Raw genomic sequence first — 18,695 nt, forward strand, 5'->3', positions numbered from 1 at the left:
GGCTAATGAAGATCCTGTACTTACTGGCCATTTGTTTATCTTTGGAGAAATATCTATTCAAATCCTTGGCCCATTCAAAAATTACATTGTATTTTTGTTGTTGAGTTGTAAGGATCCTTTTATACTCTAGATACTAGACCTTTATTAGATATCTGATTTGTAAATATTTTTTTCCATTCTGTGAGTTAGGGTTATCTTTATTGTTGGTGTCTGTTGAAGTACAAAAGTTTTAAATTTTGGTGAAATCCAGTTTATCAGGTTTTTTTTTTTCTTCTGTGGCTTATGCTTTTGGTATCATATCTAAGAGTGCTTTGCCTAACCCAACATCATGAAGGTTTACTCCTATATATTTTTTAAGAGTTTTGTAGTTTTAGATTTTACATTTAAGTCTTTAATCCATTTTGAGTTAATTTTTGGATATGGTTTCTGTACCTTTTTTGCAGGACCATCAAATGTGTTCAAGATTGTGAAGATGATTATGGAAAGAAACTTTCAACCTGTAATTATTTTCAGTTTTAGTAAGAAAGATTGTGAAGCCTACGCACTTCAAATGACCAAATTAGATTTCAACACAGGTACTATATAATTTCAGTATAGTTTTAATGTTACATGAGAATTAGTGTAAATGTAAGACATTTTTGTGTATTGCTAGAATTTGCAGTTCACCTTACAGTTACAGCAGTAGTTACATCACATTTGTAAAAGCTTTAAGGCCCTCAATTTATCATTTCTTTTCCTTTCTTCTGTCTTCTTTTATTGGAAGGTAAGTATAATACATTGTTCTATATAAAACCCAAAGACCCCTAGTAAGAAATATTAGGCTCATACCTTCTTATACTTCATTGCCATAGCTCTTTGGTTATTGTGGTTTTCTGTCTGATAACTTAAGGTTAGTCTCTTGGTCAGACTACCTTCTGTTATGTTTCATTCTTCTAGAAATCCAAACTGGGAAGACCTGCCCCTGTACCTAACTGTGGTATAATTTTTGAATAAAGTAAAATAACTTCTAGCAAATGAATATATTATTCTCATTTATTAACTGTAAATGTAACCATTTAAAAGTCACACAGCTAGATAGTAGCATAGCCTAGGCAAAAATTGCAGCATGCCAAATACCAACCCAGTTGTCATTCATTTCACCCTTTTACATATCTGATCCTGTGCAGTGAGAAGTAAATAATATCTTCAGTCATGCAGAATCAAATTTCAGTTGTCTTGTTTTCTTTATCAAGGCACAGAACTAATCCCATGATTTTAAAGCTAATTTTTACTTTTCCATGGGTAAAAAATAACAAATGACAGATAACCCATATACCCTCCTAAAGCCAATAATATATATATTTTTTTGACTGAGTGAATTGCTCTACTTAGAAATGTTTTCTTATAACTACCAGTGCTGTATGTGCTTGATGTTGCAGGGTTATATATTGATAAAGTCAACAAATATTTATTGACAAATAGTCACTTTATAAGAAGGCAGTGTAATGGTTAAGAGCATAGGCTTTGGAATTGCTGACATAACAGTTAATACCAATGCCCATTATTTGCTCAATGCCTTTCCTTAATAGTGAGTAATAATAATCCCTGTGTCCTATAATTTTTTGACTTAAATATTGCATGTAGATACCTAGCGTAGCTACTGTTACTGCTTTTATAAGATAGTACTTTTTACTCGTGGACTAACTCTGCTAGATCTGTTTTGAAAGGCAATGAATTTTATTAAATAATTATGTAGAAAATTTGATCTACTTTACCTTCTGCCTATCTAAAATCATGAGTCTTTACTTTTACTCTTTATAGACTTTTTCTTTGCAGTGTGTGAAATTTGTTATCACTGACTCATTTAGATACTTATATACCCTTGGGTTTTCTCTCTTAGATGAAGAAAAGAAGATGGTTGAAGAAGTATTCAGTAACGCAATTGACTGCTTGTCAGATGAAGATAAAAAGCTCCCTCAGGTGTGTTTTATGTCATTAAGTAGACTGTGGCTATTAGCAGATAGTGTATATTCACTTTGTATTTCCTGGATTTGTTACTATATTATATATTTCACTGTTTGCACACTGCAGTAAATATGTTGCATTGTGCACTGAAATGATACCTTGATTCTTATTTTGAACTTCTAAGAAGGTGACAAAAGGAAACATTTGCTGCCTTGAAGAAACTTTTCTCTGAAAGCTAGCATGATCTGGAAATTACTGCTTCTGTTCCTAATACTACAAAATTTTTAATGCTAATTTGAAGTCAGTGAATTCTTAATTCATAAGGCTACCAAACAAAACAATAGAGCAAACCTAAGTTTAATGAGAAATTTGATTTCTACTTTGCTTTAATTAATTAAAGTGGTTTTTTCTTTTGACTATTAGAATTGCCTTAGGAGTTCTAAAATATACTGATGTCTTGTTGCCACTCCAGAGATTCTGATTTAATTGTCTGGTGTGTGTCCTGATCATTAGAATGTTTCAGAAACTCCCCTGGTTGTTCTAATGTGCATCCGAAACTGAGAACTAATGCTTTAGCCCAACCTAATACTATATGATAGTTTTATTTTGTGAAAAGAAAAATTGGAAGGTCATACTCTGTTTACAGATGTTTGCTTTGATTTGTGTGGGATTTATGATAAGACTGCAATTGCATGTTTCTTGGTATTTAAAATGGTATTTAATTTATGAAATCTTACTGTAATTTTTCTTTCCAGCTGAATTATTAGTATCTAAGGGCTGAGCCATGTCTTTATACATACTTGTTACCCTAGCACACTTCTAATAGTAAAATTTAATGGTATTTAATAGTGTTAATGGGAATGAACTCTTCAGTAATTCATTTGTTTTTAGATAAAGTACATATTTATATTAAATATGCTTTATAGTTATTTATTTTCTTTTGGTTTGAGTTGGCTAGTATTTTTTTTTTTTAATTTATTTATTTTCGCTGCATTGGGTCTTCGTTGCTGTGCACAGGCCTTCTCTAGTTGTGCCGATCGGGGGCTACTCTTCATTGTGGTGCACGGGCTTCTCACTGCGGTGGCCTCTCTCGTTGTGGAGCATGAGCTCTAAGCACGCGGGCTCAGTAGTTGTGGCTCACAGGCTTTAGAGCACAGGCTCAGTAACTGTGGCTCATGGGCCCAGTTGCTCCGTGGCGTGTGGGATCTTCCTGCACCAGGGCTCGAACCCGTGTCCCCTGCATTGGCAGCCGGATTCTTAACTACTGTGCCACCAGGGAACTCCTGGCTGGTATTTTTTAAGTTTATTTCATGCAGATGCAAACTTTGCTGTCATAACCTTTAATTTTTTTAGAGGAGATGAAGTAATGCTGGAAAATTTGAATGAGGAAGCAAAACATTTATCAAGTTTATTTAAACATGCCTTTCATATTAAAGCTAGGACAGAATTTTATTGTGTTTTAAGTTTAATTGTGGGAATATGGGTTTGGTTTCTAGTTTTTCTGGAAAAGTTATATAAAATTTCTTTAAACAGCATTCTTTCTTGATTACTGACTTTTCTTAATTTTGTTAGTTTCACATTTTAAAAGTTCTTTTCCTCACATCTTTTTAAAAATAAAATTGAATCCAATCGTAGGTTGAACATGTACTTCCTCTCTTGAAGAGGGGCATTGGTATTCACCATGGTGGTTTACTTCCTATTTTGAAAGAAACTATAGAAATTCTCTTTTCTGAAGGATTGATAAAGGTATGATTTTATTTTATTTATTATGCCCTAAAATTGTGTTATGTGAGCAGTTTGAAAGTTATCAAGAACACTGTTTTTAGGCAACTTTTTTATTGTTATTTAAGTAAGTCGAACGGAATGGCTTAGGTAATGAGCTTATTTTTGTATACAGTGTTATACTTCATAAATTTTGACTATAGGTAAAAGTCATTTGTTTCTTTTCCTAGTCTTAAAGTAAGAAATGGTATCATTACTGAATACAGTGTAGAATTTTCCAGAAGGTGCTGTTTAATTTTCAGACCTGAAGTTGATACTGTAAGTGGACTCCATTCTGTATACAGATTAAAAGGACTAGTTTAGAAAAGACAGGGAGAATTGCTGTTTAGACTTATGAAAGAGTTTTTAGGATGTTCTCATTTAAACCAAAGAGAGTCTAATTTAATTTTTAATATTATGTTGATGTCTGTACCCGGTAATGGGATGTTGAAAATGGGAAACAACTCCAAAATATAGTTGTAAGCCTTTATATGACTCATAAATTATTTTATGTTTAAAAATCAGATTAGAGATTTGTCATGAGAACTTCAGCACTAACTAGGATATTTAAAAGAAATTTACTCACCCTAAAGACCATACTTGAGGTATTTTAGATAAAGAATTGGTCACTATTTGTACCTGGGTCCTGGTAAGGCCCTGTTGATGTCCTCATATAGATTGCATGTTTTGTTGAGACCCATTTTAAAGAATCTTTTAAGTGATACTTGTGGATTGTAGAATTCAAATAGAATAACTGTACATAAAGTGAAAAATTAAAGACCACCATTGCCCTTTACTTCCTAGAAATATCCACTAGGATACATACAAATAACATTTGATTTAATTTGTAAACAAAAGTGATTATATTACCCACGTTATTCAATTTCGTCATATGCATTGCTATTCATTCTTTTTAACAGATGAATAGCATTCTGTTAAGTTGATGAAATAAAGTGTTTTTATATTGTTGCCTATTGGTGAAAATTTAGATTATTTAACAGTACTTCAGTGACTTAACTTGTACACATACCTTTGTGTGCTCTTTGGTAAAGTCTTAGATGTGAACATAAAGTGCCACTGATTTTGATCTCCCCTCAGAGATTTTAAAGGTGTCTCTAAAACCACTACATCATCAATGAAGAAACCAGGAAATGAGACTGTGTTTAGAAAAATATTCTCCAGCCTAATAATGCTTAGTCCATTAGACCAGTAGTAGTCTCTCCAAGTTACCACCACTGGAGTTACAGAAAGAAGGACTGTTTTCCCTGAATTAAAAAATTTCTGGGCTCCAAAGGACATTAAATATTACAATATAAATTTAATATACATAATTATATGTAAATTTAATAATTTTGTATATAAAATACTGAAATACACCTGGGATAGCGTGTCTTATTTTTGTACAATTTCATTAACTAATTTTTTAAATTAATGATTTATTTATACTTGAGTAATTTATTAACGAAACTAGTTTTTCAGTTTAAAATATGTGTTTAATTGTATATTTATTCATTTAGGCCTTATTTGCCACTGAGACTTTTGCTATGGGGATTAACATGCCAGCTAGAACTGTTTTATTTACAAATGCCCGAAAATTTGATGGGAAGGATTTCCGATGGGTAAGTAAAATAATTCATATATTGAAATAACTTTTAGCTTCAGTTGTTTTACCTAAGATGATTTTGGCTCATGTAGTCTTTGAGATTTTCAGTTCTAAGTACTTTAAAACTTGTACCTGAACTAATATGAGTAGTTCATCAAAGTTAAATTTCAGATCCTTTATATTTCTGTCCTTTAGCCAAAACCAAAAACTAGGTGAAAGAGTTTAGTGATGAGGGATAAGTGTGCAAATGAGTCATGAATGCTTTAATGCATTTAAAATATGTCTAGAATTTTTATTTCTTCAAATTTTAAGTTATTTAAAGCACCTCTACTATAGTGGCTACAGTTGTAGCTCACTGTTTTACTCTTTAGGTTTAAAATAGAGATTTTTTTTTTTAACAGGTTTGCACATATGTCTTTCCTAAGGCAAAAGTTGGGATCATGAGTGAAATGGTGAATTGGAGTAAAAATAAATCCTTAATCCAGAAGAAGTAATTGCTTCTTACCAAACTTAAACTATGGGCCTAGAGCTATGGTAGATACTGAGGATGCTAAATTTAAAACAAAACCAAACTAATCCCTACTGTGAAGAGACTTAGTGCAGGTGGAAGTTTATTTTATGGGCTCTGAGAAGTATGTATAGGAAGGATAGAGCACAAGAAAAGAAGTCACTTGTATATAAGTGGTCATGGAGGCATCATAGAGAAGGCCTCTATGTTTTGAGAAGGCCTCAAAGTTTTGAGAAGGCCTCAAAAACTTTCTGTAACTTGTGACTTTTTTAAGTCAAAAGAAGACTATTTCATGTAGAATATAATTTTTAATTGCAAAGTGGATAAAGTCTTCCATATGTTTTATATTTTAAGTTAATGTAAATTTTAAAATTCTTCATCATCAGTTTAAAATTACTTAATTCTTTGAATAAAACTGATGCTACAAGAAAATAAATAAATAAGTTTTTCGTGACTTTACATGCTCCTTGGCATCCAGTGGACCCCAGGGAAGGGTATATAGTAAAGTGGGTAATTGAATTTAAGAAAACAACCATTTCTTGATGATTCAAGATCCTAATTATGAAATATAAAAATCATAATGTGTCAAAATGTAACAATGCCCTTGAGTGCTGTTGAGATTTTATTGGACTGCCTTTTTGAAATGTTCTTTTCTGATCTTTAAGGTTGGTCCCAGGTCGTTAGGTCTGTTTTTGATGCTATCAGTAATATGCCTTCTAGTAGCACAGTGGTTTGTAACTCTTCTTGAGTCAAACATTTTTTGAGAGTCCGAACATGCTGGACCCTTCCAACAGGAGAAAAGTACACATGTACTTACAGATAAAACTTTGCCCAGTGTTCAGGTGGTTCAGTTTTACCCTGAAAGACTATGCATGGGAGACTTACTAACCTTTCTCCCTTAGGTGGTTCTTAGTGATGAATGGACTCTTCTGAATGCCAAGGACATACAGTGAGAAAATAGAAATTGTGCTTTTTGTATGTGTTGATTTTTATATTAATCTCATTTGGAAATTAAGAAAATTTGTTATGATCAAGACAGAATTGGTATTTAATAGAGTTTGGGTCATTGTTTGCTTTCTTAAACTTTCCTGTTTTCCAGAATATCTAGTTCAAAGATATTTTTTATGCCAGTGAATTAGCCAGTATTTCTCTATAGCTATTTGATCATTTTGGAGCTAAAATTTAGTTTTGCAACATTATTCTTAAGTGTTTTGCATTTTTGTCTTTTTGCTTAAACTTTCCTAAAAGTTCATGTTTTTAATCTTGTTTCCTGTCTTGGAATGTGGAGCTTGTGCTTGTGAACTTTATGATAAGAATAATTTAAGAATATGTTTTTCACCAGGTTTTCTCCTAAACTTTGCATTTTTAATTATGTTCATTCAGATTTCCTCTGGTGAATACATTCAGATGTCTGGTCGTGCTGGAAGGAGGGGAATGGATGACAGAGGAATTGTAATTCTTATGGTAGATGAAAAGATGAGCCCAACAATTGGAAAACAGCTACTTAAGGTAACAAGTTAAGCTTCTGTGCCTTCACCAGGAATTTGAGAAACATACTTCAGGACCACATTGAAATTAATTGTGTCAGTTCAAATACCTCTCTGAGTAGATGAGTTAATTTACTAAACTATCTGGGCTTAGGAAGGTGGAAGAGGGTAACTGCTCAAATTGCTGATACTTTGTACCCTACTTTCTGTTCTAATAGGAAAAGAGCAAGTCGTTCAGTGGAGGGGATGGAGATCTGCAGAGGGCAGAAATGTTTACTTTGCCCTCCAAATTTGAGATACCTCTATATCTGCCCACTCCACTGCACAAATCGCTTCTCACCTATCAGCGCAGGAAGTAGGGCAGATATTATCAGTATTGTGCACAGTTATCTTCCTATACCTTTGCAAGCTCAGATAGCTTAATGAATTAATTCTACAATCTACCATTCTAATTCATCCTGTTGAGAGATTATAATATCCCAATAATAAATTTATAAGCTTTATTTCAAATTAACCTGTTTATTTTGCTTGCTTAATATTTGTGTTTTGGATTGTCTAAGATTTTTGTTTTATTTTGAAGAGCTTCTCAAAGAACTTTGACCTACCTGATTGCTTTCCTTCTCCTTCTCCATGTATTGATAGTAAGGAATTATTAAGCATATCCATAGAGAACACTATCAATAAGATAGGAAGCTTAACATGAATTAAAATATAAAATTAACTGCCAGCTGTTAGCTACTTAAAATAATCTTCAAAACATGTTAAGACATACATAGGTCAATATCTCTGAAATATACTGTGTTCAACTTCTAAGACTTAGGAACTGCATGGAGAATTTGAGATATGGTTGTAGGAAGCCTGGTAAGCTGAAGCAAAAATAGGTAAAGTTCTTTTTTCTTTTTTTTATTTTAAATGTTTTTATATGAGTAAAGACAAAGCTTATCTGTACATATTCATAGTGATCATATGGTGTCTTATTTTCAGTTTTAAAGATTAACACTTGGAAACCCATCTTTAAGTGTCCATATAACTTTAGTTCTTTCTTTTAGGGAAATGGTCAAGACTGAAAATTTGTGTTAGTCTTTAAATTTTGTCGCATATAATAAACACTATTTTTCTTACCTCGTACTCTGTGTATGGAAATAATCGAGTCAGGAGGTAATATTTTAATGGCAGCATCTGGTTCCTTTAGTACAGATGTTTTCATTCCATTTACTTGACATCTCTAGATTTGTTACCCTGTAAGTGTAAATTTCTGTTGTCTTTCATTTCATTTAATAAAAGGGTTTTTAAATTTTATTGTGCAAAGAACATTTAAGATGAGATCTACCCTCTTAATAAATTATTAGTGTAAAATATGTTGTTGACTGTTGTATAGCAAATCTCTATTTATCTCACTTGACTGAAACTTGATGCCCTTTAATTAGTAACTTCCCAATTATTCCTCCTCTCAGTCTCTGACAACTACCATTCTACTCTTTAAATCCATGAATTTGACTGTTTTAGATACCTCATATAAGAGGAATTATGCAGGATTTGTCTTTCTGTGACTGGCTTGTTTCATTTAGCATAATATCCTCAAAGTTCATCCATGTTACATATTGCAGAATTTTCTTCTTTAAGAGTAAATAGTATTCTCTGTAGTTACAGTCCTCCCTTGGTATTCTTAGGGGATTGGTTCCAGAACCCCCATGTATACTAAAATACCAAAATGAGAGGATGCTCGTGTCTCTTACATAAACAGCACAGTACTTGCTTATAACCTGTGCACATCTTTCGTATAGTTTAAATCATCTCTAGATTACTTGTAGTATGGAATACAATGTAAACACTATTTAAATAGCCGTAAATACAGTGTATATAGTTGCCTGTGCTGCATGACACATTCAAGTTTTGCTTTTTGGAACTTTCTGCAATTTTTTTTTCCCAAGTATTTTGCGAGCCACAGTTCATTGAATCCTCAGATAGGGAACCCGAAGACACTGGGGAACAGCTGTATAGCCATATTTTTTAGCATCAAATTGGGATACTGTAATACTGAAAGAAGAGACTATTAATAATTATATCAATATATCAGGTATAAGTTGGGGTTGTCCTGGGGTCACTTGGATACAATGTTAAAATGCTATGTTGAGTTTAAGGTGATGGAGAATTCAGATAGGTGTATTCTACAGCAGTTTGAATATAGAAGCAGAGCTTGAGGTTGGAAATAAACATTTGCAATATTGAAGCCCCACATTTCTTAAAGGAGGTCATAGTAGAAAAGAAAAATAATAGAATAGTAAAAAGTTGGTCTGTTTGCAAAATTATGAAGTAGCTGAAGTTGTCTTTCATTCCTCTCTTCCCCAAGAATGTGATTTTCATAGTAACCCCACATCTCCCTTTGGCCCTATTTTCAAGGAAAGTGGATAAAAAATAAGGTTTTAGGGACTTACTAACTAACCCCCTAGGGTAAATGGCTCTTGATTTTTCAGGAGTTAAGGAATACCACCATTTGAGACTGTTTGAAAGTTCTGCTCCTTCTCCTCATAAAATCATATATTCATACATTTATAATTCTGAATGCAATAAGGCTGGCTTATGAACCTCAATTTAAAAGCCTCTGAATACCCTAACAGTATTTGTGTTGTTTGCTATGCCATTTAAAGATTTGCATGTTTTGTGACACTTCTAAATATTTCAGCATGTATCTCCCAAGAATTTGGTCATTCTCATTTGGGCACTACATAACAATTTTCAATCTTAGGAAGTATTTGCATTTAGAAAAAAGTATTCCTGGGCTTCCCTGGTAATGCAGTGGTTAAGAATCCGCCTGCCAGTGCAGGGTACACAGGTTTGAGCCCTGTTCCGGGAAGATCCCACATGCCGTGGTGCAACTAAGCCCGTGCGCCACAACTACTGAGCCTGCGCTCTAGAGCCCGCGAGCCACAACTGCTGAAGCCCGTGCGCCTGCAACCCATGCTCCTCAACAAGAGAAGTCACCGCACTGAGAAGCCTGCTCACCACAACGAAGAGTAGCCCCGATCCCCGCAACTAGAGAAAGCCCACAAGCAGCAAGGAAGACCCAACGCAGCCAAAAAATATATATTAAAAAAAAAAAAGGAAAGAAGGAGGGAGGGAGGGAGGGAGAGAGAAGAAAAGAAAAGAAAAGAGAAAGTATTCCTGAAGAAACATTGTAAGAAAAGTTTAGATCTCAAGGAAGTATTTTGGACATAAACCTTGTTGCAAATTAAGGTCACACTATTGTAACTAGCCCTTCTTTGGTAACAACCACAATTAGGAGAAAGAGGAATTACCAAAGTGTTGACAAAGACTGGTCTGTAAATTTTGGGGAAACATTTAGGCAGTTTTATGTCATTTCAGGAAGCTGAGAGTTTCAAAATAATTTTTTCTGAATGTCATTCTGAAATAAATTTAGTGTGCTCTATTAGCATAGGCCAGGTTATACTGCAGTAACAAACCTAAATCCAGTAACTTAAAGGTTTGTTTCTCTTTACTTGTTCATTGCACGTTTACAAAAGAGACTATGCTTATTATTGTTTAGGGATTCAAGCTGATAGAGAAACCACCATCTTGAACATTAGCAGTCACTGTGCCAGCAGGGGAAATGTAGCTTTTCACACCAGCAGTTAAATGTTTGACCAAGAAGTGATAACATCACTGAAACTTATTTGCCCTCCCCACTGAGGGCAAAATGTGTAATCCTGTCAAGTACCTAGAAGGCAGAGAGCTAAACATACTTGGCCAACAGTATTTTAACTGCTACTGTCCTAGTTGGTGTTTTTTTTCCCCCCTTCACTTTCCCAAAGATCAACTGTTTTATCACTTTGTATTGGTCATTTAAAGGAAAGAACTTAATACATTTCTGTAGTATTCCTTAGCGAAGACTAAACTGTTAAGCAGTTCAGGAGGTTAAAAATATTGTTATGAATTTATTTTTAAAATCTACAACATTGACATGTTTTTTTCTCTCAGGGCTCAGCTGATCCACTAAATAGTGCTTTCCATTTGACCTACAACATGGTTTTGAACTTACTACGAGTAGAAGAAATAAATCCTGAGTACATGTTGGAAAAATCCTTCTACCAGTTTCAGCATTATAGAGCAATTCCAGGAGTAGTAGAGAGTAAGTATAAAATTACCATAGCAGCCTCATTTAGCTAGGGTAGACCAAATAGCAAAATTACGGTGTCATTGACTGCTTTAGCCATTGGTTTTTTTCTGCTAAGCCAAATCATTGTAACCAACTAGAACATTTTAAAATAAAAGAAAACAATATCAGGACATAATTCTATGGTTAATTCAAATTTAATATAATTTACTGTTATAGACATATCACATGATAATTCATATTCATGAATAATGATATTCAAAATTAATATAATGCTTTCTAAAGTCAAAAAAGTAAGTGTTCTATTGTAACTATGTTCAAGTAGAATTGTGTGTTGATCCTTATTCTAGAAGATCGTGGCTAATTATCATATAGAACTGATTAAAATCTAAAACAGAAGCAAAGATTTAAAATTCTGGTTTGGGTAAATCTTATAAAAACAATGCATAGTTGTAAAGAAAAAAAAAAAAAACCAAATTTTGCAAAAGATACAAAGGAAATTTAAGACCCTTTGTAATCTCACACAGACAGCCACACAACCACTGCTAACACTTCATGGTTCTTCCATCATTTTTATTTTTCATACATATTTTTCATATTTTTTTCAAAGTCGGGATTAACAATGTTTTGCTAATAACAACGATGTTATTATAATTGATATCATTTGTTAAACATTTATCATATGGCTAACCTTGTGTTAAATGCTTTACATTAACTCACTGATTCTGGCTTTTTTTAATTTAATTTCAATTATTCTTTGAAAGTATGGTTTTTAATAACTGCATAATACTTTCATTTTATGAATGTACTATGATTTATTTAACAATAAAGGCAAATTTGAGATATCTTTCTATCGTGGATAGGATACTACCACTCAATTTTATGCACCTGAAAGTAAATGAAGTATAATAATATACCTTAAAAAAATGAAAAGGCTTGGAACATCCAAGTAAGTTAAATTCTCATTTTTTTTACCCTTACCTGGATGACATCATAATTATTTCCTCTTAATTTCTTTGGTCTTAATTAAGAGATTTTCTTCATTACAAAATATAGAGCTGGAAGAAGCTTTGGCATCATTTTACAGATGTAAAAAAATAAGGCATAAGAGAAGTTAAGTCTGTATATAAGGTTACACATTTGATTGATGGCAGGTTTGACTTGGACTACAGTTCCTAACTAACCCATGCTGTTTTTATTAAAGTGTGGGTCATCCCTTTTAAATATGACAAGAATAGATGTAGTAACTTCTCTGGCTGAAAAAAAGACAACGATGAAAAAAATTCTTGGGCTTCAGTGGCTCAGTGGTTGAGAGTCCGCCTGCCGATGCAGGGGACTCGGGTTCATGCCCCGGTCTGGGAAGATCCCACATGCCACGGAGCGGCTGGGCCCGTGAGCCATGGCCGCTGAGCCTGCGCGTCCAGAGTCTGTGCTCCGCAACGGGAGAGGCCACAACAGTGAGAGGCCCGCGTACGGCAAAAAAAAAAAAAAAAAAAAAAAATTCTTGAGCTGGCTGATATTAAGACTTACCTTTGGGCTTCCCTGGTGGCACAGTGGATAACAATCTGCCTGCCAATGCAGGGGACACAGGTTCGATACCTGGTCTGGGAAGATCACACATGCCATGGAGCAACTAAGCCCGTGTGCCACAACTACTGAGCCTGCACTCTAGAGCCCATGAGCCACAACTACTGAAGCCCGCGTGCCTTGAGCCCATGCTCCGCAACAAGAGAAGCCACCGCAATGAGAAGCCCGTGCACCGCAACAAAGAGTAGCCCCCGCTCGCCGCAACTGGAGAAAGCCTGTGCACAGCAACAAAGACCCAACACAGACTTAGATAGATAGATAGATAGATAGATAGATAGATAGATAGATAGATAGATTAGATAGATAGGTAAATTTATATATAAAAAAAGATGTCAGATTTTTGATTTTTTTTTTTTTTTGTAGTACACGGGGCTCTCCCTGTTGTGGCCTCTCCCGTTGCGGAGGAGCACAGGCTCCGGACGCGCAGGCTCAGCGGCCATGGCTCACGGGCCCAGCTGCTCTGCGGCATGTGGGATCTTCCCAGACCGGGGCACGAACCCGTGTCCCCTGCGTCAGCAGGCGGACTCTCAACCACTGCACCACCAGGGAAGCCCATGAGTCAGATTTTTTAAAAATATTACTTTTTAAAACATTGAAGTATAGTTGATTTACAGTATTGTGTTGGTTTCAGGTGTACGGCAAAGTGATTTGGTTATACACATATATATGTATATATGTTCCGTTTTTAAAATTCTTTTCCATTATAGTTTATTATAAAATATTGAATCTAGTTCTCTATGCTGTACAGTAAAACCCTGTTTATCTAATTTATATATGGTAGTGTGTCTTTGTTAATCCCATACTCCCAATTTATCCCTCCCCCACCCTTCCCCTTTGGTAAAGTAAGTTACTTTTTAAACTTCACTTTCTATTATTCTTTTGTAATTCCATAGAAAATATCCCAGATACAGCAGGGGGTAGAGGGAGAATTCTCCAAGTATTTTCCCATTTATTTAAAGCCCTTCGGACTTTTAGCTGGGCTCAGATCATTCAATATGACTTTGAACAAGACTGCTACCCACACTGTGAGCTTAAACATTGCCACCAGGACTTCCCTGGTAGTCCAGTGGTTAAGACTTCACCTTTCAGGGTAGGAGGTGCGGGTTCACTCCCTGGTCAGGGAGCTGAGATCCCACATGCTAAGATCCCACATGCCTCAGGTTCAAAAACTCCAAAACATAAAACAGAAGCAGTATTGTAACAAATTCAATAAAGACCTTAAAAATGGTTCACATAAAAAAAAATCTTAAAAAAAAAAAATTGGGGGCTTCCCTGGTGGCGCAGTGGTTGAGAGTCCGCCTGCTGATGCAGGGGACGCGGGTTCGTACCCCGGTCCGGGAGGATCCCACATGCCACGGAGCGGCTGGGCCCGTGAGCCATGGCCGCTGAGCCTGCGCGTCCGGAGCCTGTGCTCCGCAACGGGAGAGGCAAGCCCCAACTGTTGTTGCTGTTGTTTTCAGTGTGGTTCTAACTGATTTATGTTTTAAAAGGATTGTTAACATAACCTCCTACCCCCTGTGTTGCTACCACATACTTGAATCTTCTTGCAATTGAATTATCCTTGCCTTTCCCTTAGCTCTCTTTTTAAAGGGGCGAGACCTGTTTTGCTAATATTTTGGAACCAACAAAAAGACTAAATATCAAAAGTATCTTTAGTGGAAGGAGTAGGAATTTAAGTGATGAAAGTGATAATTGTGGGGTAGTTGCAACACCTTTAGTAGTTTGCAGGGCTGAGCTGTGTGACCAAAGAGCACGTAGTGTAAGAGGAGATGGGTAGAGGTGATAGGGGCTATCCTCTGTGCTTTTAAATTGCAGAATACATCTTGAATGAAATTTATTTCCATTTCACTTATTACTTGGAAGAGTATGATTCCTTTTGCTATTGATAAATAGAATCTTTTCAAGAGACCTGGTGTTATTTTTACCACCTTAAGTATACCAAAATTAAAATGCAGACTGTTATCTTTGGAAGTACAGAATTAATCTTTATTTTACAAATACACTGCTTTAATTTTTACAACAAACTTAAATGGCTGTCGTACATGAGATGTTTTTCACTTTGATTTACTGAATCCACAGTAGATTTTCCAGTGAGTCATAGAGTAAAAATTCTTGGGGCTTCCCTGGTGGCACAGTGGTTAAGAATCCGCCTTCCAGTGCAGGGGACGCGGGTTCAAGCCCCGGTCCGGAAATATCCCACATGCCGTGGAGCACCTAAGCCCATGTGCCACAACTCTGAGCCCATGTGCCACAACTTCTGAGCCCACGTTCCACAACTTCTGAGCCCATGTGCCACAACTACTGAAGCCCGTGCACCTAGAGCCCATGCTCTGCAACAAGAAGCCTGCACACCGTAACGAAGAGTAGTTCCCGTTCGCCGTAACTAGAGAAAGCCCACACGCAGAAATGAAAACCCAACACAGCCAAAAATAAATAAATAAATTTACGAAAGCAAACAAAAAACAGTATTTCCCTCATGGGGTTGTGAGAATCAACAACAACAAAAAGTGTTTTTTAAAAAAATACAAAACAAACAGTAAAAATTCTAGGATTTCTGGCTTCCCTGGTGGTGCAGTGGTTAAGAATCTGCCTGCCAACGCAGGGGCACGGGTTCGAGCCCTGGTCTGGGAAGATCCCACATGCTGCAGAGCAACTAAGCCCGTGTGGAGCAACTAAGCCTGTGTGCCACAACTACTGAGCCTGCGCTCTAGAGCCCATGCACCACAACAAGAGAAGCCACCTCAATAAGAAGCCCACGCACCTCAATGAAGAGTAGCCCCCGCTTGTCACAACTAATGAAACCCTACGCACAGCAACGAAGACCCAATGCATCCAAAAATTAATTAATTATTTATTTTTTTTAATTCTAGGATTTCACTGTTCCTTTACTGGAAAGAAAAATGCAGATTTAATTTTAATCCTTTAGTTTCATTAATAGATAATGCCATGGTTAATAGCAGGAGCTGTGGAGTTAGACATGGGTTTGAATACAGACTACTTCAGCCTTAGTTTGCTCTTTTATGCAATTGGAATAATATCTAGTTCATCCAAATCATGAAAATTAAATGAGATCATTTATGTTAAATTCTCAGTAAGTGCTTGTTTTAATTAATGATAGTAATGCCATACATCAGTAAAGCCATTTAAACTTTAGCCTTTTGTAAAATTTGCTCAGTACTGGGAGTAGCAGTCCATTTCCCCATCATTCACAGGTCTGTATCTACTGCACGTTTTATATGATACAAATATAATTTTGGAACCCCATTGCCCCTCTCCCTCAAAAGGGGGAAGTTGATTGCAGACTGTCTTAAGAGTTTATGGGCATATCTCACATGCTGTTTCCTAAGATACTGAGGCTTTCTAATGGCGGTACACTGCAGGAAAACCAGCTTATTATACTGAGGTTCCTCTACTTTTTGATTGGTGTGCAAGATATACTTTCCTTAATTTGGGAAAAAGCGGGCTGCACCTAAACTAACTTCCTGGAGTGGTATATATCTGTATTTAGAGTCCTAGATATAAAACACATGTGATTTCTTACTAGATACAAAACACATGTGATTTCTTAAACTGTCTCTCAAACTTTTGATTCATTAGTTAAGTGGTCTGAGAACAGAAATGATTTGGAGTGGAGGATGGGGGCAGTATTTAAGCATCAGGCAGAGTCTTTGTGTATCATCTCTCCATAAACAACTCCTGTCAGTGCTTATTTAGTATTCCACTGATACCTGCAGTGTTACTTTGTAACTTTTGGTAAGGCAGCAAGATTAGCATTTCAGTGTATATTTTTCCTTTTCATATAACCTCTTATTGACTTTAGTCTGCCACATTTTTTAAATCATATCTTCTTCTGATAATGCTTACTCTTATAACGTGTTAAGAATAGCCTTCTATTCTCAAATGAAAGGAATACAGTTCATGTAAAAAGTAATGCAGTTCATTTAAAAATAACCAGGATAATGCAATATGCCTAAGAGAGTACAAAAGACCAGAAGTTAGAGGTAAAAACAAAAAGCAAAGAAAAGATAAAAAATTCCAAAGAACATATCTCAATACTTCAGCAGACTTTTCGGCAGATCTGACTCTGGTGTCACTAAAAATAAGCAATTAATACAAATAAATAGGCTTAGAGGAGGAGGACATGGTCTGCAAACTCTGGGTCTCCTCACACATCCCTGATAACATTTCAGTCTCTTCCTATAGCTAATTTTTCATCCAACTTTTTAAATGTCTAAATGTGTCTTACTTAAAATGTGGTGCCCAGAGGTAAATAGTATTTTCTATGGGAGGTCTGACCAGGGACAAGTACAATGGAAGTATTGTTATTGCTCTTGTTGACTTTTCTAAGAAAGAGAGAAGTCAAGTGCAAGGATAGCTGTAGAGAAGAGTGTCACAGTTGGTGCCAACTGTTGACCCAGTAGATTGCATGCTAAAAGTTCTTCGCACAAATTGACCTAAGCCCCCTTTCTACAAACGCAAGTGCAGGAACTTAATAGTAGTATATGTTATAGAGGTACATATATCCTGTTTTTTCAACATATGGTTAAAAAATTATGGATTTAGGTTTTTTACCAAAATTATTTATGAAATTATGGTCTTCATCAACAGATGGAAATTTATATGTATTTATTTACTTTGGAAAGATTCCTGAGCATCTGGAGATGAAATGAGATGGTTTGTTCATTGTTAAGGATGAGGGAAATCCTGGAACTGGACCTTAGGGTTCTAATGTTTGGTCCTGCTCCCATGTGGCATGTGATTTGGGTCAGGTCTCCTAATTGTGATTCGAGTCCCAGAAGAATAATATAGATATTATAGCAACTATTTTGAATACTTAAAAGCATTAGGAGGCTCAGATTAAATAATTTTAAAAACTGCTTTTTCTCCTATAAAGTTCTCACCGCATGTGAGCTGCCCTTGCCGTCATACACCCTCAGTTAGCTCCATCTCTTAGGGTTTCAGCTTGAGTCCAGATGTTCTGTGGAGCTAATTCTTGCTCATTCTGCCCTGCAACCCTCCTCTATTATGATAAAAACAAAAAAGCTACCAGCCACCATGTAGTTGTTCTCTATCTCTTTACAGATGGGAAATGCTGTTGACTTTTTTTTTTTCTCTTGGGGTGCTTTCTGAATGCATATTGTTTGTTCTATTCTGGTACACCCCTCATACCCCAAGATTATTCTTTCATACCTCAGTCTATAAATCTGAACACAAGAAATCCTCAGTGATGGGAAGAAGAGTCAAGACTTGCCTGGAAGGCATATTCTTTTCCAAAAATAAGTCATTGTCTAGGACTAACAGTGAAATGAGGCAGGACGAAGTCCTCCTGTCATTGGAAGTGGCTGTACCTTCTGCAGGAAAGGACTCATGGATAAACTCCACGTTGAAGCCCTGGGGTCCAGGCTATACTGGATACTAAGGATATAAGGGTGTCCAGGTGAGGGTTGGCTCACAGAAGCTCATAGAAAAACTTGAGGGGCACAGAGGTAAGCTGAGGCTGGCAAGGCTGGTAAGGGTTCTTGAAGCTGAGTCTGCAGGAAGGAAGTCCCTTGAGGCAGAGTTCTCTAGTGATCAGCTCACAGGAGCAGGATGCAGGGTTACAGTGTGCCAGTGGAAATTAGGAGCTGCCTATGACGCAGGTGGGTACTCTTCAGGGGGAAGGAAGAGAAGTGACTTCTAAATACTTTCTTTAAA

General features: G+C 36.0%; 1 protein-coding gene across 3 annotated transcripts in view; it reads left to right on the top strand.

The window, feature by feature from the left end:
- Nucleotides 1-18,695, top strand: part of MTREX (Mtr4 exosome RNA helicase) — a 137,816-nt gene that overhangs the window by 52,463 nt on the left and 66,658 nt on the right. For all 3 annotated transcript variants that reach the window (XM_029216471.1, XM_029216473.1, XM_029216472.1), the window contains 6 exons: nucleotides 444-575; nucleotides 1,880-1,959; nucleotides 3,580-3,690; nucleotides 5,223-5,324; nucleotides 7,200-7,325; nucleotides 11,279-11,429. In XM_029216471.1, coding sequence (XP_029072304.1) covers nucleotides 444-575; nucleotides 1,880-1,959; nucleotides 3,580-3,690; nucleotides 5,223-5,324; nucleotides 7,200-7,325; nucleotides 11,279-11,429 — 702 coding nt within the window. The remainder of the gene's footprint in view (nucleotides 1-443; nucleotides 576-1,879; nucleotides 1,960-3,579; nucleotides 3,691-5,222; nucleotides 5,325-7,199; nucleotides 7,326-11,278; nucleotides 11,430-18,695) is intronic.

Source organism: Monodon monoceros, unplaced genomic scaffold (genome assembly GCF_005190385.1).
Source record: "Monodon monoceros isolate NGI ecotype Baffin Bay Population unplaced genomic scaffold, NGI_Narwhal_1 Super_Scaffold_12, whole genome shotgun sequence".
Taxonomy (NCBI): Eukaryota; Metazoa; Chordata; class Mammalia; order Artiodactyla; family Monodontidae; genus Monodon; species Monodon monoceros.